The sequence below is a fragment of the Capronia epimyces genome, assembly GCF_000585565.1.
Source record: "Capronia epimyces CBS 606.96 chromosome Unknown aczIQ-supercont1.5, whole genome shotgun sequence".
Lineage (NCBI taxonomy): Eukaryota > Fungi > Ascomycota > Eurotiomycetes > Chaetothyriales > Herpotrichiellaceae > Capronia > Capronia epimyces.
The window spans coordinates 1,504,693-1,528,656 of NW_006912908.1; the positions used below are offsets into that span (position 1 = coordinate 1,504,693).

At 53.2% G+C, this 23,964-nt stretch overlaps 10 protein-coding genes across 10 annotated transcripts; 4 read left to right on the top strand and 6 right to left on the bottom strand.

The window, feature by feature from the left end:
• Positions 1-2,167: 2,167 nt before the first annotated feature.
• Positions 2,168-4,081, bottom strand: A1O3_06489 (arginyl-tRNA synthetase; the record flags this gene model as incomplete). Its single annotated transcript, XM_007736608.1, has 1 exon — positions 2,168-4,081. The coding sequence occupies one exon, from the start codon at positions 4,079-4,081 to the stop codon at positions 2,168-2,170; it is 1,914 nt and encodes a 637-aa protein (XP_007734798.1).
• A 420-nt stretch (positions 4,082-4,501) lies between these two features.
• A1O3_06490 (uncharacterized protein) lies at positions 4,502-5,503 on the top strand (the record flags this gene model as incomplete). The annotated part of the gene is made up of 1 exon (XM_007736609.1): positions 4,502-5,503. One exon carries the CDS (start codon positions 4,502-4,504, stop codon positions 5,501-5,503), a length of 1,002 nt encoding a protein of 333 aa, XP_007734799.1.
• Positions 5,504-5,615: 112 nt separating this feature from the next.
• On the bottom strand, positions 5,616-6,339 carry A1O3_06491 (uncharacterized protein; the record flags this gene model as incomplete). Its single annotated transcript, XM_007736610.1, has 2 exons — positions 5,616-6,148; positions 6,216-6,339. 2 exons carry the CDS (start codon positions 6,337-6,339, stop codon positions 5,616-5,618), a joined length of 657 nt encoding a protein of 218 aa, XP_007734800.1.
• Positions 6,340-7,069: 730 nt separating this feature from the next.
• Positions 7,070-8,158, top strand: A1O3_06492 (NADH-cytochrome b5 reductase 1; the record flags this gene model as incomplete). Its single annotated transcript, XM_007736611.1, has 3 exons — positions 7,070-7,074; positions 7,146-7,297; positions 7,380-8,158. The coding sequence occupies 3 exons, from the start codon at positions 7,070-7,072 to the stop codon at positions 8,156-8,158; spliced, it is 936 nt and encodes a 311-aa protein (XP_007734801.1).
• Positions 8,159-8,912: 754 nt separating this feature from the next.
• On the bottom strand, positions 8,913-11,116 carry A1O3_06493 (uncharacterized protein; the record flags this gene model as incomplete). Its single annotated transcript, XM_007736612.1, has 2 exons — positions 8,913-10,759; positions 10,813-11,116. 2 exons carry the CDS (start codon positions 11,114-11,116, stop codon positions 8,913-8,915), a joined length of 2,151 nt encoding a protein of 716 aa, XP_007734802.1.
• Positions 11,117-13,043: 1,927 nt separating this feature from the next.
• On the bottom strand, positions 13,044-14,573 carry A1O3_06494 (uncharacterized protein; the record flags this gene model as incomplete). Its single annotated transcript, XM_007736613.1, has 3 exons — positions 13,044-14,186; positions 14,310-14,473; positions 14,537-14,573. The coding sequence occupies 3 exons, from the start codon at positions 14,571-14,573 to the stop codon at positions 13,044-13,046; spliced, it is 1,344 nt and encodes a 447-aa protein (XP_007734803.1).
• Positions 14,574-15,931: 1,358 nt separating this feature from the next.
• On the bottom strand, positions 15,932-16,333 carry A1O3_06495 (uncharacterized protein; the record flags this gene model as incomplete). Its single annotated transcript, XM_007736614.1, has 2 exons — positions 15,932-16,199; positions 16,290-16,333. The coding sequence occupies 2 exons, from the start codon at positions 16,331-16,333 to the stop codon at positions 15,932-15,934; spliced, it is 312 nt and encodes a 103-aa protein (XP_007734804.1).
• A 654-nt stretch (positions 16,334-16,987) lies between these two features.
• On the top strand, positions 16,988-18,467 carry A1O3_06496 (uncharacterized protein; the record flags this gene model as incomplete). The annotated part of the gene is made up of 6 exons (XM_007736615.1): positions 16,988-17,425; positions 17,479-17,627; positions 17,680-17,797; positions 17,852-18,007; positions 18,068-18,131; positions 18,187-18,467. 6 exons carry the CDS (start codon positions 16,988-16,990, stop codon positions 18,465-18,467), a joined length of 1,206 nt encoding a protein of 401 aa, XP_007734805.1.
• Positions 18,468-18,906: 439 nt separating this feature from the next.
• A1O3_06497 (glycerol kinase) lies at positions 18,907-20,552 on the bottom strand (the record flags this gene model as incomplete). Its single annotated transcript, XM_007736616.1, has 3 exons — positions 18,907-19,901; positions 19,955-20,361; positions 20,416-20,552. 3 exons carry the CDS (start codon positions 20,550-20,552, stop codon positions 18,907-18,909), a joined length of 1,539 nt encoding a protein of 512 aa, XP_007734806.1.
• Positions 20,553-21,983: 1,431 nt separating this feature from the next.
• A1O3_06498 (aquaglyceroporin like protein, other eukaryote) lies at positions 21,984-23,128 on the top strand (the record flags this gene model as incomplete). The annotated part of the gene is made up of 3 exons (XM_007736617.1): positions 21,984-22,288; positions 22,358-22,898; positions 22,961-23,128. The coding sequence occupies 3 exons, from the start codon at positions 21,984-21,986 to the stop codon at positions 23,126-23,128; spliced, it is 1,014 nt and encodes a 337-aa protein (XP_007734807.1).
• Positions 23,129-23,964: the final 836 nt, after the last annotated feature.

The window sequence follows — 23,964 nt, forward strand, 5'->3', positions numbered from 1 at the left end:
GAGGCTCGTCCCGGCGACGGGGTCGCTGTCTGCCAGAGAGTGCTTGAGGCAGCGAGTAGCGGTGTTGAGTCGGGGCTTCTGCCTGCCCCGTTGAACCTGAAGGATTTTTGCTGGACACACCCGCTATTCTCTTTTTTTTGGTGCTTGAGTATCTCAGTCTCCGTCTTCTTGGTGGGGTGCCATCTCGACTGATATTTCTCTTGATCAGCCTACACTCACTCCACTTGTTCTGGAGATCCCTTCGCTCGCTATCACTTGGTGTTGCCGAAGGATGTTCTACATTCAATGTTGTGTACAGAGTTTTGGTCGATAGGCTGCACAGTTCCGGTCGCACAAGACACTGTTTCCCATTCAGGGTAATCTTTCTAGCTGCGGATGACCGACGAGACGGGTTTGCAGGTGATGAATGATGATGTGATATATGCTGTAGTCGTGTGCATTCTTGATTTGGTCGTTGGCGTGTCAGAACGAAAGGTAACCACCACGAGTTGTGGAGGTTAGGTAGGAGCACCCGAAGTTCTTGTCCCGATTGTTATAGGCAAGGGATGATAGGAGGGAAAAGAGGAGAGTTGAAATCCCTATGGTTGGTTTTGCGTCGCTCAGTGTCATTCTCGCCCACACAGGGAAGTACTCATACTTCTAGGGCGGCGTCGCGTAGAAGGGTGGGAGCGAGAGGAACGAGGGGGGACGGGTCTCATCAATCAAGAAGAGGCTGTTTCAGTCTGCCAGATGACGACGAGGAGTGGGATGGCACGGTGGTTTACAGGCCAGAGGAGCCTAAGGAGCCCTCTTTACCACATCGCAGTAGGCGGCCAGTGGACCAGAGTCGAAAATGGCGCGGCCAAAGAACAGACTTGACCGTGAAGAGCAACATCCAGGGCCGACCGGTGTCATCGAGACATGCAGATGCTGCCCTGCCGGTTGGCTGAGTTGCGTGATGTGCGGGCTGGTCGATGGTGTTGCGATGTGAATGGACGATTAAGTCCAATGAGATGCCCAACCTGCGCACCTCGCGGAATCGTCGCAGGCGGCGGTTCGCAGGCTGTTGCAGGCACCACAGACAAACGAAGCTCGACGAATAGTGCCGGCCACTTGATCGCCTCCTTTTTTGGCTTTCTCCGGCCTCCCTCAGTGAGCGAGTTGGCAAACAGGGTCATCGAGACACGAAGGAGTGGCTAATCAGCGAGTTCAAAAGGCTTCACCTACCAGCAAAACCCCCGTCCGCATCCTGTCCCTTCCCCTGCTCGAACCTCCCAGCGTGCTCCAGGTGTCACAAAACCTGGAGTCAGTCATCTTCGAATGGGGGATGGTAGGGTGATACCACAGGATGGCGCCGCGTGGCTAGAGAACGCAGAACGCGGGGGGCCTACATACAGGACAGCGGACCACCCACGAACGATGCTATTGTTCTCGCCGATGCCTTCTTCAAACGCAGAATCAGTCCCTCCCATCCTGTCATCCACCTTGCTGCAGCCGTCTGCTCGCAGATGGAGCAGGTGTCCTGCTTGCGTCCAAATTGCCACCATATCTGACATCGGCCTACGAACCTCAGGTGTTCGCTATGCGCACAAGATTGCCGCCTGCTATCTCTACAAGACACCTTCTCTCTTGCCCTCACTGTTCCTATTGCTGTTCCTGTTCCTGCTATCCCATTCATGAGAGGCAAGAAAATCTACCCATCCAGAGGCCAGACGGACAAGGTGGTGACTACGAGGGGTCAATTGGATGGCTGCCCGACGTGTGACGGCGCTGGAAGCAGGTCTGCCCTGACCAAACGGTCTCATCCCCCAAGGATTCCCCCATTCACGCACCCCTGCACACTTGGATTACATGTCAGCCTTGAAGAGGGAAAGGCAGTCTATCTTCGGTCCAGGAGCGAATCCTTGTTGCATTGGCCTGAACAAGCCTTGGGCACCGTAGCCTGGCTAAGTGCTGCAGCTGGCAGCTAGGTCACTTCTCTCAGTTCCATGTTTGATGACGACCCTCCCCTTGTCGCTTCCGTCGGCAGAAGAAGAAGAAGAAGCAAACAACATGGGGTGAAGTCGAACAACGGCCATCGGACGGCCATTTCCCCGCAAAGCCGTCCCGAAATAACCCGCCCAACTACTCAGAGACCCCTGTTTGAACACCCCAAACCTTCGCCATCGACCCTCTAAGCGACTCCATTTTACATCCTCTGCACCGGAGTTAGACCCAGCAAGGTCATGCCGTTCCAGAGAACTTGTCGGGCAGCCTCATACAGCGCCAAGCGAGCCTTCTGTAGTTCAGGCTCGCTTCCCACAACTTGCAAATGGTCGTAGCTTGAGCTCAACGCATGAGCCATCTTGAAGAGATACGTAAGCACGGTGGACGGCTCGCGAGTCTTCAGGGTGTTCACAACCACGTCAGGATACTGCGCCAGTGCCCGAACCAAGTAGATAGCATGGGGTTCTTTAAGCAATGACAGGTCGGCGGAGTCCAGTGTGCTCAGGTCTGCATTTGCCTTTCGTTTGATCGAACATAGTCGTGCATGGGCATACTGCAAGTACGGACCGGTATCACCCTCGAAAGCCGTCATTTGGTTGATGTTGAATTCGTAACCATTGCGCACCTTGCCGGTCAGATCCTGCACCATGATCGCAGTAATAGCCAGGATATCGGCCACGGCATCCGGATCCTCAAGCTGTTCATACTTCTTTGCATTCTTCATCATCACCTCAAGCATCACATCTTTGACTGATTGGATCACGTCATCTAGAAACTTGACCGTGCCTTTTCGGGTACTCATCCCCTTAACCATACCGAAGGAGACGTGATCGCATCTGTCTGAGATGTCCTTATGCCCGCTGATCTCGGTCGTCTTGAACAGCTGCGCAACATGTTCATTTTGTTGGTCAGCGATAACGTAGATCATCTTGTCAAAATGATACTTCTCGAATCGCTCAAGAATTGCCGCCAGATCTCGTGTCAGGTACAGCGGAGTGCCATCTCTTCGCACGATGATCGCCTTGTTGAGTTTCTTCGCGCCATGCTTTGCGAAATCAATCAGGATGGCGCCTTCCGACTCTTCTGCAATTTTCTTGGCCAAAAGATCATCGAGTACTTTCTTGATGGTCTCTTGCTTGACCTGAGATTCGCCGGAGTAGACGTCGAATTCGATGTTCAATCGGGCATAGGTCTTTTTGTATTTCTCAATGCTCATGTCTCGAAACTTCTGCCACAAGGTGAGGGCTTCGGGATCACCGTCTTCCATGCTCTTAAAGTATTTCCGCGCCTTCTCGTCCTCGCTAGCCTCTACTAAGGGGGCAAGTTTCTCTTCAAGCGCGGTGACGTCTTCTCCTTTAGTCTTTTTCTCTTTGATCTCCTTCTTCAATTCATTGATGGGCTCGTCTTGCTGGGACTTGATTTGATTGATCTTGACATAGACTTGGAATAGATGTGCAATAGAGTTCTTGTCCAGCTCTTCTTGGCTACCGAATTGTTTGAAGCCATTGGCCAGGAGCCCATACTGCTTGCCCCAATCACCCAGATAATTCATCTTGATGACATCCCAGCCAGTCCTAGCGTAGAGCTTTGCTAGAAAACCGCCGATGATCGTACTTCGTAGATGGCCGGCATGAAATTCTTTGGCGATGTTCGGTGATGAGAATTCTACGACGATCTTTTTCTGGCCCTTGGATGGGTCGGATGGGTCTTGCAGGCCTGGAGTGGGATCATAGCCGTACGCCTTGGTGCTCCTCAGAATCTCCGTTATCACATGCTTGGTGAGGTGATCGGGCTTGAAGAAGAATTGCACAAAAGGACCCGCCTGCGTCGCTGTCGCGAGTGTGTCCTCTGTAGTTGGAAATTGCTCGACTATCTCCTTGGCTAGATCTTGAGGTGGTTTGCCCTTGATTCGGAGAGCAGGAACAGGCAGCATCAGGTCTCCTTTTTCCAGAGTCGTCGCCCATTGTACCAGTGGAAGGACTTCGTCGACTTTCCGGTTGACGATTGGAGCCAGCCTCTCCGCAATGTTTTGTCGGTAGAGACTCACAGGGTTCTTGGCCTTTGCCAGCTCTACTAAGCTCAGTGATGAGAATTTCTCACCGACATCCCCCGCCATGTTGAAAATTGCCGCCGGGGTGCTGCAGAACTGGCGGCACGGATGAAAGCCCAGTTGATCAACCCGCCTCAGTGCGAGAAGAGCCTTGTATGAGAACGACTTGTTTTTCCGAAAGGGCGAACCAGCGAAACGGCTTCCACCTGCTTGACAGGCGAATGAGATACGAGTGAATGCTGTCCAAGAGCTAGAAGGAGACCGAGGGCGAGAAGAACAGGAGCATAAGGACATTCTCGTTGAAGAGTCAGATCTCTCCATCGACCAATCTTCTGCTCAAAAAAGTTGATATCTTGGCATCCGGTACCGGATCAATAATTCTCCGCGATAGCCTCGTCTCCATGCAGACGGGACTCCTTCACCACTTAACTCACAGTCTCGCGCCCCGCCCAGAGCGACGATGATAGTCTGCCACTCCGTTAAACAATGGCAGAGAAGTCAGATGATGCCAGAGATCCCACCGGGGCTGGGGTAGGGCAACAGCAGGACCGCCGATCAAAGCGCTTCCGCTTCAAGTCCAAGAACAACGATCAGGATCGGACGGACACGGAGTCGAAGCGCAAACGGCGAAAGGACGAAGACACATCAAACAGACACACGAAGCGACGGAGGTCCTCCCGCCAGCGGCAGAGTGAGGAACGTTTTCGCCCCGACCGTCTTTCTCCCGACCGAGCGTTTCGAGAATCTCTCTTTGATGCACTTGGAGATGACGAAGGGGCAACCTTCTGGGAAGGCATCTACGGGCAGCCAATACACAATTATCCAAACACCTACGAAGATCCGGAAACCGGCGAACTGGAGCGTATGACAGACGAAGAATATGCGCAGTTTGTCCGGCGGAAGATGTGGGAGAAAAGCTGGGAGGGTCTAGAAGCTGCAAAGGAAGAGAAGAGGAGAGAGCGAGAAAAGGAAAGGCAGAGAATACGTGACGAGGAGAAAATCCGGGCAGCAAACAGCCAGGCGCAACACGATAGCTATACCTTTGATGCGCAAATCGACGCCAGCCTCCGACGTGGGGAGAACAGAAAGGACCGCAAACGATGGCAGAGCTTATGGCAAGATTATTTGCGCCGATGGCAAGAACTACGAGACCTGGCTGAGACCCGGCAGAGATCCACGGAGGATGCAGAACAGGTCTTCCTGCGGAACAAAATCGCATGGCCTGTTGAGTCGGGTAAGCGTAAAGATGTGGTCCGCGACAACATTGAGCGGTTCATCAAAAAGGGCACGGCAGCCTTTAGAGACGATGAGCAGATGGGGGATCCATTTTCAACCGCTGTTAAGGCGGAGCGTGTCAGATGGCACCCTGACAAAATTCAACAGCGGTACGGGTTTCTGGAGATTGACGAGAATACTTTGAAGGGAGTCACCGCCGTCTTCCAGAGTTTGGATGCGATATGGAATGATATACGGAACAAGGCAGGCTGAAGCCAACGATGCGGGACGTCGATAATGGCCAGCTTAATGCTACACGGGACAGACCCAAGGCTAGTTGTAGATGCATAGCCTCTCTACTACATATACAGCTCCACTACTCTTCCTAATTCAGAGGTCGAACTCCGTTGGTCCATTCCCGAATGATGTCTTCGGGAACGTCCCGAACAAGAACATGAAGATGCTCCATGCCTGGGACAGATTGTAAGGCCTTCCAGTTTTTGAACCACATGACCTTTTCCTTTTCACCAGGCAGGTCTTTGACTCGATCTACAAATGTGTTCTGGACAAATTCTTCGACCTGTTCCCGGGACTTTGGCGTCATGTCGCCTTTCGTTGGCTCGGACTCCAACCTGGTTTTCAACCAGACAATGAGATGTCTGATGCCAGGGGCAAGTCCATAGGGCCAGTCATTAGGCAAGATCTTGTAGTCGTCCGGATGTGCGAATGGTACAGGATCCTTGACAGCGAACTCGGGGCCAGTCTCGGGAGTTGAGGACGGTAAGGGCGTCCATTTCAGCCTTTCTGCCATGACGAAATTTGGAACACTCCCATATGTCGTCCTGGTCTCAGTCGACCATGTCATATAGCGTCTTAAGTCGGAGGGCCATCTCTTCAGGACGCTGAGATTATGCTCGGCTGTTCTGAAGTTAGAGGGTAGTGTTGGGGATGCGTGTAGAGCAGTCTCGCCACCAGCAATACACACCAATGATCTGTTTGAGTTCTTCCCATGTATGTGGATGGAATTGGGCATCGGACATGGCTAGGACCGATCGATCCAGGTCTGTCAATGGGAATGGAGACGGGGTATCGTCAGGATCCGGGGCCATAGCAATTGCGGACTATCTTCCGTTGTATGGCGTGCAGTGGCCCAGAGATTGGAGGTGGAATTAGTGGGGGAGGTGCTGGTGTGGTGGTGTGGTGGTGGAGGGAAAGAATTGGACGGCGGGCAGTTTTCTGCGAGAACTGTGAGGAGCAATTCGCGCCGGATCAGTTCACCCACCTAGGCAGTCAGTACTCCGTACGGATACACATACATAATGACAGGGCCAGCGTTCCGACAAGGCCTCCTTAGCCCTAAAGCCCACAAATGAGATAAGAGACAGGGGACCGGTATTGTAACACACTCCCACTTCGGGCTCTGTGATCTGGACAAGCTCTTTCCGCTGTTCGGAACGGATCCGGTACACAATACGGCCCGTTGTAAATAGTGGTTGGACAGAGTGGTCGAAGGGCAGCAGGACAGCAGGGCAGCAGGATAGCAGCGACCTCAGCAAGCAGACTGCGAGCATCCCAGGACAACAGCCCCACCAGCGTCAAGTTTGTCTTCCAAACCGAAGTCACTGCGTCCTGCGCCCGCCGCCGCCGCCGCCTTCCCCCGACCAACCCCGACCCCGTCCCGAGCCCCCGACAGATATATCTTTTTGCCCTCGAGCCACGACACCTTTGCACCTCTACTCGCCCGTCTGCTGCCGAGTGGCTCTTGTGGGCGTTGAGGTTCAAAGGAGCCGTAAGACACGAAGGAGAAGTCGAGTTCGAGACACCAGAACGACCGCAACCATGGGGTAAGTTTTCCACTCTCACTGCAGGCCGCACTTTGTAGCATCCCGCTCACAAACACGGTTGAACCACACAGCAACCCAGCATTATCGTCCTCCAACGTCAACGGGGTCTACATTCCCTCTGTTCTACTTCTGGTCGGAGTCGCAATCGTTAAGAAAGAATGGGTGCCTTACGCTGCGGTATTCGCTGCTGTTGTGGGAGGTTACAAGATTTTTGCTTCGGGACGTGAGTAACACCGCTCAAGTACCTCACGCAGTGGCGTGACAGCATACAAATGACTGACCATTGATCTTGTGCCTTATTACAGCGTCAACCAGAAAGGTCCTGAAACCGACTGAGTTCCAGGAGTTCACCCTGACGGACATCAAAAAAACCTCGCACAATGTCGCCATCTACCGCTTCGGCTTGCCCAACCCCACCGATATCCTGGGCCTGCCCATCGGCCAGCACATCTCTCTCGCGGCCACCCCCAAGGGCGCTGATAAAGAAGTGGTACGATCATACACGCCGATCTCCTCGGACGAAGACAAGGGTTTCTTCGAAGTCTTGATCAAGTCATACCCTCAGGGCAACATCAGCGCGCATATGACCACCTTGAAGGTTGGGGATACCATGAAGGTGCGTGGGCCGAAAGGAGCTATGGTCTACACGCCCAACCTCTCCAGACATATCGGCATGATAGCCGGCGGAACAGGGATCACTCCTATGCTTCAGATCATCCGCGCCATTAATCGCGGCCGGCCCCAGAATGGAGGAAACGACACCACCAAGGTGGATTTAATCTTCGCCAACGTCAACCCCGAAGACATTCTGTTGAAGGAAGAGATCGACGCTCTGGCCAGAGATGATCCGCATTTCAACGTCCACTACGTCCTCAACAACCCGCCCGAAAAGTGGGATGGCGGAGTCGGATTCGTGACTGCAGACATGATCAAGGAAAAGCTTCCCGCTCCGGGCCCCGACGTGAAGATTCTCGTCTGTGGGCCTCCTCCCATGGTGAGCGCGATAAAGAAGGCCACCGAAGGTCTGGGATACCAAAAGGCTCGTCCCGTCAGTAAATTGGAGGATCAAGTTTTCTGTTTCTAGAAAGAAGGAGTGGTAGACTAAACGCAGGGCTGGACGATGCAAAGAGAGGCAAAAAAGATGTGGCTTTTTCCAATTTTTACTTAGCACGGATCGGGAACGACAATGCTTCCATCATAGAGAACATGAACCTATCTTCCTACTAGTACTGAGATGAATGGTGAATAGATGGAGCAAGGCCCAGTGGTCTCACTGGAAGCAATCGTTCGGTGAAATCGACCAACTATTACTACCTAACTAGTACTACTATCCCATCGATGCGTTGCGTTCCCTTCCCCCTGCACTTGGAGGAATTGCAAATCGAGAAACCCACCAAGTATACAGAACAGAGCACACTGTTGTACATGAACATGCCATCCCTAGCTGTGGCCGTGAATCACACAAGTGACGAATTATATATAGTCCATTAAAAGTCATGAGATCGGAGATCAGACCACTCACACTATGCAACCAGGATTATCTATTCCCCTTACCCTCCCTTACCAGTAGCCTGAGGTAGGGTACGTATGTATGTATACTCCGGAGTCAAATGCCCACCATCATTTCCAATGTCGATTCGGTTTGATCAATCCGTATCGTGCACCCAACCCCCGCCACGCCATGCTTGAACCGCACAAAGATATCAGGTGAAAAATGCCAATCCTGCCTTGTCCTCCATGGAGGTATGGCTATTGCCTGCTAGACTCAAATAAAAAAAGGTTCAGACGCTTGCTGCCGCAAAACAAACCGCCGTGGCTCACCACCCGTAGCAGCCTTGCTATTTGTGGCGATATTGCTCAAATCCAAGATCAGGCAACCGCGGTTCACGCATAAGAGGAGGTGGACTACCATCCGCCTCACTCCTATCTTGACTCACGCTCCGGTAGCCCGAATGACCCATGCCTGCGGCCCCCTTGACCAAGATTTCTTCCTGGCTGTCGTTGTGGAATCGGGGACCAGACCGTGCTAGAGCTTGAGCTCGAACGGGTTCGTAACTAGGCGCAGAATCGGACCTTAGCCGACCGCGCCGAGGGGGGGAGGTTTTGTAAGGAGTTGGTTGCATCAGAAACGCATCGCCTTCCAAGTCCCTGGACAGGTTCTTCTCCGCAGCCTTACGGCGCTTGCGATGAGGATTCTCCTTGCAGCAGGTGATGATGCTGTTGATGACAATCAGCAAAGCAAGGATGGCGGTCAACCCCGATTGAACCGCGATCAAGACGACGCCGGTGATTGTCTTGGTTGTTTGGGCGATGCCGAGCTCCTCCACAAAAACCAAGATGCAGATCACCGACAAGACGCGGACGACCTGGATGATAATGTTGATCCAGTTGCCAGATTTTCGGTTGTATGGTCGGCTCCACAGAAGAAGAATCAGCATCAAAGCCTCGATGATCAACTGGCCAATGGTCTGAACCAGTCCGTGCCCAGTACCAGCGGCCAGAACACAACCCTTCGCAAACATGTAAACGATAGCAGGGATAAAGAGCCACCAATATTGGCGCTTGTAGTTTTCGTAGAAGATCTTGTACTTTTTCCAAGTCTCCTTGTTCTCGTACAGAGCACTGGCGTCGCCTTCCAACTTCTTCAATTTTCGCACCACACTCCAAATCCTCCAGGTATAAAAGAGCAAGATGGCAGTGAATGAGCCTAGTGTGACCCCGGCGAGTACCTTGGCTGCCCATGAATCTCCGTGGGTGAATTGAAAGACGCAATATAGTGTCCAGACACCGTAGAGCAACATGATAAGAGATGTGATTGTCTGTGCCATGATACGCCAGTATTCCTTGCGGAAGGTGGTCAAGGATTTGGGGAACTGGCCGAAAAGCGACCATGCCTCGAGGATGACTTTGAACAAGAGGATGCCGACCACGATCGCGGCAACGACTATGGCGAAAATCAGGAGGACCGTCATGAACGTATTTGTTTCTGGAATGGTCAGCTGCTCGACATAAGCCTGGATGCCTTGCACCAAGTGAGATTCCTGGGAGTTGTCATCGCTGGAGTCGGAGCTTGTCCCATTAATTGAGGTGTCGATATCACGTAGTAATAACGAAGCTGCGCGTTTAGCGATTCCGGTCGTGGTCTGAGCCGTCGAGCCGTCAGAGAAGACCAAGGTGGAGTTCCGGAGGTATTCGTAGCTGGCGTCCGTCAAGTTTCCTCCAGTGTGCGATCGGAAGCTGTCGATGGACTTTTGCAGTCCAGCCCAGGAGACAAGACCGGTGCTGAATCCGAAATTCTTGGAGAAACTCCGGTAGATGGCAGGATATGGTACCGAGTGCATGCCGTTCATTGCCATGCCTTGAAACCACCATATGACTTCAGAAAAGCCGGGGCTTGATGAGCTTGATCCAGGATGAGCCCCGGTAGCAGCGGCACCAATCAAGGATACGGCTAGAGCAGCAGCAGCGACAGCAGCAGCTACGTATGAAACAGCGGGCACCTCGACAGTCTTGCCATTAGTAACCCCAGAACGGATACACGCCAACTCTTGTCCATCTTTCGCCTTGAGAATCATTTGAGCGGAACCGTCGAGATCGGGAAGCGAGTATGCAATCGACGGAATGAGGGATGTATATTCTGAAGGGATTTCCTGGGTCCCATTGGCACCGAATGTCCCTGCGGGGACTAAAGCAAAGTCAGCGTGTTGCCTACCCAGGCCTATCCAATCCAGAACGTACCAGGACATAGCTGGTCGACTTTGGTAGAGTCATCACAAGGATCAAAGTCCTTTTTATATATTTGGACACCATAAGCCGTCACAACTAGTTCCGCGGTGACATTCTGAGACTTTGTGCTGGTGCCTGAAACATCGAATTGGATTTCATTCGTCGCTCGGTCGAAGGAAATGTCAACGTTGTTGACTTTGATGGTGGATGTTCCGTTGTTGCAGTTCGAGAACCCGCTGGTCTTCAAGATATCTGCTGCCAACGTAGAGGGAAGAAGAACCAGCGAGACGAGGACTACCACCGACGTCCTCCACATGGCGGTAGTATATCTGACGCTGCTCCAATGACGCAGGGCCGTCAAGCGGTAGCTGAATAATTCTCAGTTGCAGCCCTCTTCAATTTATGCGTTTATGAGCCTCTTGTCTCCAAATCTCCAGAACCAGGACTATTGTACAGAGGGATCCGAATGGGGGTCTTTGCGTATTCGTCGGGATCGAAGGGTTAGGTTCCCTGGAAGATAAACGGCGGAAATGCGTTGAGCGAGTGACTGGCAACACGGAGAATGATTGAGAACGAGTGTGAGGAAAGAGAGCGACTAGGCGTTAGGAAGAGTTTCATGTGCAAGAAGAAAAGAAGTCTTGATTTTCAGCTGGGTCTCGACGCAGACAATACGAGTAAGATATCCTCCAGTCAAGATTCCCATTTTGGAAAAGGCCTGTTTCACAGCGTACGGGGACGTTGGCCAAGCGGTCGCATGTGAAAGGCCCATCCGAGCCCTGGACGGGGGATGGTGTTTCTGGTGGGTCGATTCTGGACATGGCAGCTGGGCTGAGCCTGTTAGTAGACTCGTGGCGTAGCCTAGGGCGGGCTTGGGAAGAAGTTGCTCTCATTTTTGACAGGCTTTCGAAGCAAATGCCCTGTCAGGGAGGCGCCGACAAGCCCACTCATTGCGTCTCGCTGGGTCTTCAGTACGGAGTAGTGTGGAGGATCCGCCTGAAGGATCGGGTTCTGGCTTTTGCGGTACGCTTGAAGCCTCCGAAGCCCCTGTCAGACTCCCGATGGCACCTTGCTGAGATGTTCCTATTAATACTCTGTATGATACGGTGCCCTCGGTAAAGACCACATTTCAAGCACTGGAGCAGTGCAGTGGCCCGCCTCGAGCGTACGTATCTGGAGGAATTGTAGGTGGGTAGAGGACGGCAGGTCGTTCTGTTCAGAACTACAGAGTAGTATCTCATCGCTTTGGCCTCAGCATATTCGACGGACGGGAGCTATGTATCTTGCGACGATGGAGACTCTGCATCCATAATAATATGTGTAATGGCCAAGCACGAAACATCCTTGGGTCATGGCTACAGCAAGTGCTGAAGGGCGATAGGTGGACGATTTGTTGACGCGTCGAGGCGCAGTCAAGGGGAAAAGGAACCTAAGCCTGCGAGACATTCGCGTACGTACAGGTGTACTATGTACGGAGTACCCCACCCAAATCCAGCGCAGGCTCAAGACCTTACTACACAGCCGATTACTGGGCTTGATGTTACCGGAGCACTCTGTTCATACTACGTCCTTTGTTGCCAGCTTCCACTTGGCTGCGCCTCGTCCGTGCTGGTGTTGTCCAAGCGAACTCAATTTCATAGTACTCCGTATTGGGTCTATGATGGGTTGGACCTGCATTCGTCAGCGTACGCACGCCCTATGCCCTATGCCCTGTGCCATATGCCCCTACACCCTCTACGGCCACTTGAAGACACAGGGCACAACACTCCTCCACCTGAACAGAGAGGGAGAGAGAGGGAGAGAGAGGGAGAGAGGGGGGAACCTCCAAAAGAGCAAAGCATGGGCTACTGTGATAGTACATAACGTCCATCTACGCACGAAAGAGGACTGCTGGTATCGTGTCTCTTGAAGCCCTGCCCTCCTAGTGCTTTTGCTGTATGGTACATCCCTCACACGACGGGCCTGCGAAAGAAAATCCATTGCCGTGCCCCGTGATGCATCATCTCGTCCTGGGCGCCTTGATCCATTATTTTCGACTTTAGCCTCGACTGTAGCCTCGAATGTGCCCTCCTGACAACCACTCTCCTGCGGATCATCGTGTCCAAGCAGGATGGCCTCCATGCCGCGCCACCCACCCTCCCACAGCCGTGACAACGCCTCAAGCTATGGGGGAAGACCACTTCCAAACCTGTACTGACACCAGGCCCAAATCACCTTCCGTATGTTCCCAGAGCGATGACAAGCCTTCACCTCCCATATGGGTGGTAGCGGCCGCCTCTGCCTCCTCGAAAGTTGGCTCCTGGTCTCCCGGCGTTTTTCGGACCGGTTGGTGCATTCGCTGGAGCTGCACTGGGTTGAGCTGTGCCACTGGGGCCCTTTGGGGGTTTTGGTGTTATGTTGCGAACCGGTCCAGCAGAACCTCGTCCACTCAGACTGCCTTCGGGCTGAGGCACGTCGTCGTACATGCCTTCCCACGACTGAGGTCCGCCGCCTGGACTCTGACTCTGAAAGCCTTGCCCTCGAGGGCCCTGCGGAAAACTGCCCGGCCGGCGAGACTGCTGTTCATACTTTGACTGTTCAAAGGCAAGCTGCTCTTGTGCTGAAAATCCGGCTCGTGCTCCTGCTCCAGCACTCGCTGGGCCCATGGGAGCCCGGCCACCACCCATGTTCATACCGCCCATCCCGCCCTGTTGCATTTGCATCATTTGCTGCATCATCTGAGGGGTCATGCCTCCCATCCCGCCCATACCCCCAGGGTTCTGTGGGTTTGGGCTGTTGCCTCCCTGCATCTTCTGCATCTGCATCATTTGCTGCATCATCTGGGGGTTCATTTGGCCCATGCCCATGCCGCCCATTCCACCCATGCCCCCCATCATTTGAGAGGCCATTTGCTGCTGCATGAGGGCAAAGTATTGTTGCATCCGCTGCCAGTACTGTGCCATCATTTGAGGCGTCATACCACTACCTCCCATCATGTTTGCTGCCTGGCTCGATCCATTCTGGGTTGCTTGACTGTTGTCGCCACCAAAGCGATCGTCTCCTCCGAACTTGCCTCTGCCTCGACCACCTCGGGAGAAACCGTCGTCAGCCGCCTCGCCCATCTTGCCTCTTGGTTGAGCACGTTTGACCTCAATCGGCTTGCCCAAGATCTCCAACGGGTGGTACTCGAGGCACCTCTCGACCGCGGTGTCACTGTCGAAAGTCACGAAGCCAAATCCTCTCGGTCGGCCAGTATCCTTGTCCATCATAAGGGTGGCGTCAATGACCCGTCCGAATTGGGCGAAAAAGCTCTCAAAATCTTCTTCCGTGGCGTCTTGACTGACACCTCCAACGAAAATCTTGGCTGTCTTCTCCTGTTCATCGCGCGGGATTGCACGTTTTGGGTCGATCTGGGAACCACTCAGTAAGTCTGTGTACTTTCGTCCTGGGCCAGGCATTTGATCAAGGGAACGAGAGAGGGAACCGAGTTTTTCTTGTCCAACCGGGGTTCTTTCAAAATGGGTAGGTCTTACAATTTTGCCATCTAGGAAATGCTCCTTGACCATCACGGTGTTCACAGTCTTTGGGTCCTTGAAGGTAAGAAATCCGAATCCTCGCGAACGACCGGTGGCGCTGTCTCGCATGACGGTGCATTCTTGGACTTCTCCAAACTGTGAAAAGTAGTCATGGAGGGACTCTGCTCATTGGTTAGCATTCGGTCCAGGTGAGGTAGACCGCCTGATTGGGATGGAGGACTCACGATCGGTTGTTTCCCAGTTGAGTCCTCCAATGAACATTTTTCTGTACACGCGCCAATATGTCAGCCACAGAACGAGGAGCAAGCATGAAAATGATGTGACTAGAAGGGGCATATGCGAGCAGTAAACCACGGTAACAAAAGAACAGAGGTGCAGCAAGACAATCGGCTATGTCCCTGGTATGAGTCCCTGAAGCAGCCAGGTTGTCGCACGCTGTGCGGTAGCTTTGGGTCAACGGGGCCTGTATCAACAACGGCCGGCAAGGCTGCATGCAAGAATTGGCAAACATAAAGAGGCAGTTTCTAGTGGCATGCTCATCAGGGCACCAAGGTCATTTGTTGTTGAGGCATGGACGATCATTGTTGTCTGGTGGTGCTTGTTGCAGTCAATGGTGGGACACGCGGCCAAAAACTAGTAAAGATGATATGAACTTCCCAGTTGAAGTTCGGGCCCCCCAAAATGGAGTTCACATCCATCATCAATCGTCGCTCTTCCTAGATTTATGTGCAATCTCGAAAAACTGCCAGTAGCAGTTCCGGTTGTTGTTCGCTGACTGAATGGCTTTCTGGTACGCAAGGCAACGGCGTGTTTGTCCGCCGTGATCTCTTGGTTCGCCCCAGTTGTGCATCGAGTCGACATGTTCTAGCGATAGAGGACATTTCTTTGTTGGCTTTGTCTGAGATTCAACAGATACTCATAGCATCTATCTCCTGCCTGATTGTTTTTGGACCTGTTACTTTGGTCTTGTATGGTAAAGTATCTTGTTGTATGGTAGCAGTCCCAGCAACTATTTCGGCCTCGCTGAATGACTTCCTCGATCTGATTATCGACTCGGGCTAGACTTGATGCATAGAGTAACTAGCGCTTGCAGCCAGGCGTGGCTGATGGTGGCTCTCATTATCTTGACCCAGCTTCACAGACTGATACGCCTCGAGCGACAATCCAGGTCTTGCCCCATGCAGGACGTGAAGTTCACCACTCGTGCCGATTTATGACTAGCACACCTCATCATATTCCATGTGGACCTGGTCAGTCATGCCCCAGGTGTCATTGCATCGGTGGCCTTTGGCAGACTCAAGTATGTCGATCACAGAGAATCCGACCAGATATTCATCGCTGTTTCAGGAGGCCTTCAAGTTGCCTTCAACCCTAGACGGCAGGGGAGTTCCACTGCCCAAAAGCCTGGAATAGACCGCGTTGTTGAACACCCCGCTCTCATGGCTAGTAGCGCAAGGATCGTGTGCTTCCACAACATGATGCTCTTCCAGCGCCCTCGCTTTCCACTCTCGCAGCAGTTGCTCGATTCACGATGGGTTGGGAGACAGGGATACCGAACGAAGGTTCACGGGTTTGGGATCGGGGATGGTGTGACGCAAGCAGGAACACAAACAGCATACTCACCCGTCTTCCTTCATGTTGATGCCACCGTAGTCGGGTTGCGGCCTGTCTGGCTCTTTGTTTTCGTTTTGGGTGCCATCAAAGCCGCTTATAGGATGGTCTTGACCAGAGGGTTCTGTCTCAAATGATGTGGGGTCATAGGCGATCTCTGGCTCTTCACCATATCCTGGGGCATCACTGGATCTCGCGGCTGCGTCATTCGGAGCAGACTGGGTTGCCACAGGAGCGGCAGTATTACCAGACCCCGTATTCTCGTCGCCCTCATACCTGGAGAGCACAAGGCGTTATTAGTACGGCTAGGCGCAAGAGAGCTACCGCGAACGCGGTGAAGCGAGGGCAATGAGAGAGTCAACTCACAGATCGGCGAAAAGATCTTCTTCGACTTCATCGGGTTCCGCCATCTTACACGAGGGGTTGGAAGAACCGAGATGGTAAGACTGTCGTTCCTGTTACGCCCTCGACCGCAAGCAGCTCCTCAAAGGAAACAGTCTGCGACAAGTCGGAGCAAGTCAGGCGGCTAGAGGGAAGACAGACGTCGAAAGACAGATGCTACAGATGTCAGAAGTGTGATCTGGTGAGGAGTGTCTGTCCAAGAGACAAATGAAAACGAAGGTAAGATAAGGTGAGTGATGAGTGTCTGTTCAGAAGTGCTGGACTCGAAGGCTGCCGCCCTGCAATTCAAGTGACAAAGAAGCTGAGTTGCGTGAAGTTCGGCGCAGGCTTGGCATTAGTGTCACGTGCTGGTTATAAGGCACCACTATGACTAATTACTAGTACTACTACATCCCAGTTGTGCCAGTACCTAATCGTTAGATACCCCGCTAGGTGCCCCGTACTCCGTGTTGTGTACGGAGTTATGTAGTACCTAGAGTATTTGAAGACCCCCCTAGGGGTTTACCCTGGAACCTCCCCAGGTATCCTCCAAGTCCTCTCTGCCAGAGTCACGCAAGTGTTATTTGGTGCAATGTTCGTTGCTTGTGCACACAGTAACAAAGCGCAGAGCCACGTGTCACTCAAGCTGGAGGACTGAGGCTGTTTACAAAGGGACCAGCAAGATGGCAGCCAAGCGGTCGCTCTCTCTCCTCGTCCCTCTCATCGGGTTGGCGATTTACAGCCAAGCGAGTTATTTGTGGAAGCTGATCGGTCGAGTCGACATTGATCAACCAAGACTCGTCCGCTGGGAGAACAGCACCGCCCTGAACAATCACGACTGTGAGGTGATACGTGCAGCCAACGCATGCGAAGATGTAAAGATACACTTCCCGTCGCAGACTGCTTTTCTGGCATGTGGAGATCCTCTGGAACGAACTCACTGGTACCCCTGTGCTGGTGTGCGCACAGTCAAACTCCGAGCGGAGTCTTCCTTTCGTGAGCAGCTGTTCAAATACGATGCGAAAACAGGTCAGACCACGGCCTTGGAGTTACATGGGCTCCAAGGAGATTTTGTCACACATGGCCTCGACATTCTGCCTCTGCCCGAGGATCCTTCGAAGGTCTTGCTCCGTTCATGGGAGTGCCAGGCCTACGCAAGCTGACTCCCGTTCAGATTCATATCTTCGCCGTCAATCACGCCCGGGATGGCGATTCGATTGCCATTTTTGTTCATGAGCTCGGTTCTTCTGCCGCCCAGCTGGTTAAGAATGTCAAGCATCCGGCCATAAAGACGGCAAATGGGGTTGCTGCTACAGGTCCACTGTAAGGCAGTCACGATTGCTACAGATTCGGGCAGCTATACTCACGTGCACAGGAGCTTTTTTGTTACCAACGACCACTATGCCGCAAGCGGTCCTTTGCGCGTGCTGGAGGAGCAGTACGGCCCCTTTACGTGGTCCAGCGATGTCCAACATTGCGATGCACACTCTGAGGTACGTGTACGATTGGAGCTCCTTGGTAGCCCCGCGCCGGCTCACTGAGGAAAGGATGTCTCTTGCAAGCAAGTCGGGGGTGGAACCTTCCCCAATGCGAATGGCATCAATCTGTGGCAGGACAGGCTCTTTGTCGGCGACGCCAGGAACGGGACTGTCACGGTATTTGAGATCCATCCGGATAAGACGCTCACAAAACTCCGAGTCGTGGTAAGTATTGACTTCTCACCCGCGCAGAGGACAGCAAATATACTCAACCATATATGCTAGGACGTAGGGGCAGGGGCAGATAACATCAATATTCTTCCAACAACAGGAGATCCCATCATTGCAGGTCAGCATGAATTCGGCGACGTACTCAGTACGGCCGCAGATGCTAATCTCAGCAGTGTTTCCTACGCTCGAGGATCTTCCGACGTATCTCGACAATGTCAAATCCCTTGGAAAGGAGTTCTTGGTGCCGGCGGCCGCGCTTCGACTGGATCACACAAACGATTATGCACCTGAGCTGATCTATTTCGACGATGGTTCCGTCGTCAGCTTCATGACCGCGGTTGCAGTAGATCCGGTGGACGGCTTCCTCATCGTGTCGGGCATCCTACAATACGGGGGCTTTGCGGTATGCAAAGTGCCGCCAGATGCATTCGCGCGAATCTCGCCCCAACCCTGAGCTTCAAGCATTCAATACCCACCGACCACTCTGGCAATAACTCAATCAGGACGGCTACGGGAGGGTTGAGCCTTGATGTTGACGACGGTGGCAGAAGACGAAGCTATCAAGCTTCACGTGACCGTGTCTTCATAGCACGTGTTGAGTTTGAGGCGCCGGCAAATACTAGTAGTAGGTCGAACACGTGTTTCTTTGGCTTTAAAATCATAGGTACCTGCAGATTGAGGCGAGGGAACAGAGGATTGATCCTGAGAAAATTCATTGATTGTTACAATCGTGCTGAAAGACCGCTGTTGTCCTTCCAACTAGCCCTCGCCTGAGGGTTACGGGACACGCTGTTGATCCTTCGAGGGACCACAGCCTCGTGAACAGCGAAACCGTTTTCCACCCCGGTGAAACGCCATGCGCTAACAAAAGTCGTATCGACCCAGTCAACCATTCAGTTGGCCCATCCTTTGCTCATTTCCACCGCTTTCTCCCACCGGGCAAAGCGGGTGGCACTCTCCTCCTTGCTGATGCTAGGCTTAAAGATCGTGGTCCCCTCGTTGTTGACCTCCCTGAGTTCGTCGATGCTCTCCCAAACATCCACTGCGAGACCGGCCGCGATGGCTGCGCCTAGAGCGGTGGTTTCGCGCATGGCCGGCCGCCTGACCGGAATGCTGACGAGATCGGATTGGACCTGCATAGTGAGGTCGGAGTTGCACATCCCACCATCAACGGCCAACTCAGCCAGGGTGTGCCCACTGTCCTTCTCCATGGCCACCAGGATAGCCTTGGTCTGGAAGCAAGTCGCCTCCAGAGTTGCACGGGCAATGTGACCACGCTTGGTGTATGCCGTGATCCCGAAGATGGTACCTCGAGCGTCATCGATCCAGTAAGGAGCGAAAAGACCACTGAAAGCCGTCACGAACGTAACGCCACCGTTGTCTTCGACAGTTTCGGCCAGTTGGCTGACCTTGCTCGATGACTCGATGAAGCCGAAGTTGTCAACGAGGAACTTGACGCTCGATCCGGCAACCGCAATGCTACCTTCGAGAGCGTACATGGGCTTGTTCTTGCCACCGAAGTCAAATGCCACCGTGGTCAAGAGACCGTGCGTGGAAATGACCGGCTTGTCTCCCACATTGTAAAGAATGAAGCTGCCCGTTCCATATGTATTCTTTGCAAGGCCAGGGGAAAAGCCCTTCTGACCCACCAGAGCGGCCGACTGATCACCCAAGCAGCCCGTGATGGGGACTCCTTTCAAGACGGTCGAATTAAGTGAGCCGTATGCAGAAGGGTCGGACGAATGGACAATCTTTGGCAAATGGACTTTCTCGGTGTCGACCCTGAAGAAGTCGAGAAGTGAATCGTCGTAGCTGAGTGTGTGGATGTTCATGAACATTGTTCGGGATGCGTTGGAGGGGTCTGTGACGAAGATGTTCCTCTTTATGCCTTCCCACACGTTAGCAGAGAACATTCCGAGCCACGGGAGAGGTATCTCTCACCTCCATTGAGCTTGAAGACCAGCCAGGTATCAATGGTTCCGAAAGCCAAAACTCCCTTTTCATATGCAGCCTTGACCTTTGGCACATTCTCAAGCAGCCATAACAGCTTCCCCACCGAGGGATAGGTGGACAGAGGCAGGCCACAGATCTCGGTGAGTTTGTCGGAGCCCAGACGATGCTTCAGCTTCCGCACCAATGCTTGCGTGCGTGTATCAGTCCAGACGATGGCATTGTACAAGGGCTCGCCAGTCTCCTTATCCCAGAGTACAGTCGTCTCGCGCTGGTTGGTGATGCCGATGGCCTTGATACTGTCCAGGTTGTGGCCTTGGTTTTCAAACTGGTTGCACGCCTCGTCGATACATCGTTCGACCGAAGTCACAATCTCTAGCGGATCATGCTCGTGCCAGCTGCAGCGGCCAGTCAGTAGACAGCTTCACTTGAATTGCAAGGCGGAAACGAACCCAGATTGCGGATAGATCTGCTTAAACTCGAGTTGATGCGAAGCAACTGGCTCGCCCTGCTTGTTGAAGATCAAAAACCGGGAGCTGGTTGTTCCCTGATCAATGGAGCCGACAAAGACCTCTGGCACGGAGCCCATCTTTAACACTTGGTTATCACGTTGCGGAAAGCGCTAATAAAACTGGTCTGAGTGCAACAGACTGGGAATAGGGTTGGAGACAGATGGGGGGCTGACAGAACCTGGGGAGAGGGAAGACAGGCGATATATAGACATCGCGGGGGACGATCGAAGCATGTGGCCCTGTGCTCAGTACCACGCGAGAAATGACATGCGGTCGTATGACCTTGGTCCAAATTACAGTGCCATCATAAGCGGGTCAAGACCGTCCAGCGGGAGAGGCTCCTCGGTATCCAGCATGATCTTTTCCCCGAGCCTGGAGAGCGACAGAACCCCGAACTCCACAAAGCAACAACTCCAGAGTCCGCACTGGCGGCCAACCCGGCCGAGGCGAAGGGAGGAGGGAGGAGGGCGGAGGGGGCAAAAATGCCAATCCCCGAGAGATTAGGCAGGGGTCAGCTGTATCGGCGGGGGGATCAGGCGACGGAGATGCAGAGATCCAGGGCCAAAGACCACTTGCAGCAGGTTAGGAAGTAGCTACCGGAGGTGGGATACGCCAACAGCTGATTGCGGGGTGGTGGGCAACGGAGGAATGGGGGACAGGGAGCAGGGAGCGGGCACGAGGTCGGGGTGCATACCCCGAGATGCAGCGCCCGGGCCGGACGATGGAGAAGGGCGGGGTCACGTGCGGGGTCACGTGCGGGAACTCCGGCACCACCGGCAGACCCAAAACTCGTGTGCGTACCTAGTACGTACCTATCAAGAAATACGCCTGGGAAAACCAGTATCCACCAACGTCGGCCCATGGATCACGAGTCCTTTCAAAGGTTGCATCCTCGCCGCTCGGACCACACAGGCAAAAGTTGAACAGATGTTCATGGCAGATTCTGTTGCATGAGCCATGAGCCTGGGGAACAAAGAACATCGGGTGTTTGTAGGACAGACACCTTTCTTGCCTCGACAAGGTTTGTCTGGTAAGGTATAGAAACAGCTAAGTTCATATATACTTCTAGCGTCCTCGCGCTCTCTGCATCTCGGGCTCGGAATCCGATTCTCGGCACTTGGTATTGTCAAGTACACGCGAGCAAACGTGGGTTGTTTAAGTTCGGCCCACTCTGGTGGCATTGTTCTAGAATCCGCGCCAGCCGCAACAGTGATTACCGACCGACGTGCTGGGCCCTTGTGCATACTCGGCCGTGGTCACACTACCTACAGACCCTTGGTGCGCCGGAGTATCAGGGGGGAGGCAGCGGAGACATGGAGAGAGCTGACCACCTCCTACCACATATATAACATGATCTTTCCCCCATGGGCATCCATCATATCCTCATCCTTCCTCCCCACAACTCCAGATAAAATTCTCTTTAACAGCTTGCCACTCGGGCCTCTCTCCGTTCCATGTCCCAGTCACTGTCTTCCTCTTCGTCATACTTGGAAAAGCATCCCGATCCAATGGCCAAAGTTGACCACAACGAACACCTCGATGTTCCCCTAACCGACAGGAGGCAAACCACGGTGCCAGAGGTGCCGGCCTTTGCCGAGCATGGCCCTCTTGTCGACCACAAGGTGCCCCAGGCGGATGTCGTCCAACAAGAGCCCGACTTGGCTTGGAGTCGGATTCGACACACTCTCCGAGAGCCTTTATCCGAATTCTTCGGCGTCTTCATTTTGATCATGTTCGGCGACGGTGTCGTCGCTCAGGTCGTTCTCAGCAATGGCGAAAAGGGCGATTACCAATCAATCTCCTGGGGCTGGGGGTGAGTTTTCCATTTCTGGTGGTCATTCACTGTCGCCACCACCAAACATGCTAACCGTCTTTGTTACAGTCTCGGTGTCATGTTGGGCGTCTATTCATCGGGAATTTCAGGGGCCCATTTGAATCCCGCCGTGACCCTGGCGAACTGCATCTACCGCAAATTCCCGTGGCGAAAGTTCCCAATCTACATGCTTGCTCAACTGCTGGGCGCCATGGCGGCGGCGGCCGTCGTCTATGGCAACTACAAATCGGCAATTGATGTCTTTGAGGGAGGGCCAGGCATCCGCACCGTCGGGGGCGCGACCTCGACTGCGGGTATCTTCTGCACCTACCCTGCCGAGTTCATGACCAAGACAGGTCAATTTTTCTCGGAATTCATTGCCAGCACTCTCTTGATGTTCTTGATCTACGCCCTAAAGGACGATGGGAACATCGGCGCCGGTCCTTTGACCCCTCTCGGCCTGTTCTTCATCATTTTCGGCATTGGTGCATGCTTTGGCTGGGAGACTGGCTATGCCATCAACCTTGCCCGTGACTTTGGCCCTCGTCTGGTCTCTTACATGATCGGCTATGGCCATGAGGTTTGGTCCGCCGGTGGCTACTATTTTTGGGTGAGTTATCTCGGCACCTCCTCCAATAGTCTCGAGATTTTGAAGCTAATACGTACCCCCAGGTTCCCATGGTCGCTCCTTTCTGTGGCTGCGCATTTGGAGGCTGGCTCTACGATATGTTCCTCTTCACCGGTGAAAGCCCGATCAACACTCCATACCTGGGATTGCAACGCTTTTTCCAACCCAAGCGATCCGTCTGGTCAAACACATACAGCGACAGCCAGGTGTGAGTCGGCAATGAGGAAGAACCCCGGAGGGAAAACAAAGGCACTTTAAATACACACCCCTAGCTGGCACAGGTGTTGCGCTTTGAGGGAATTACTATGTAGTACAGCGATCATGGAGTGGATATCTGGGAGAAAATTCACGCGGTACGTGTCTATCACGAAACGTGGTGGTGACGAAGTCGCTGGCTGGCGTGTCAAGCGACAGGTTTGTCAACTGTACATACATATGGTCACCAAGTACATTGGGGCGAAGCATATATCTAAAATGACTCGACGACAATGACTGTTCATGTTCAATCTTGGTTGGTGGGCAAGCCACAGGACACGCTCGTGTATTTTTCTGCTCTCCACTGGGACGTGAAGTCTTGGGGACAATTTGACAACTGGAACACATGTTGGCTGGCAAGCGACCCGCTATGAGTCTGAACACGAGCAAACCCACTATCCACACTGGCAGGGAGTTTGCAGTATACTGGATAAGGTACGCACAACAGGAAGAAGACTGCGACGGATCCATGACTATTATTTTCCTTTTTATAAGTTGGCTCTCGTGTATGATCGAAGGAACGAAGCTGGTAATTCACACACTTGACGCAGCATCGAAACCTATGACCCAAGGCGCATGTGAAAATCGCCAGCCAGGCGAAATGCTCTGGAGTCTGTCTGTACAGAGTTATAAGATGCGGCGGGTCTCGCCCCAATATCGACATCCACTCCCTTCCTTTTTTTCACCTCAGACCACAATTTCCTCACAGTACGTACGAACTCATGTGCATACTAATTACCACTGGGTCCTGTGCATATTGGGCGGAAATTTCCCATGGATCTTGAATCTCGGC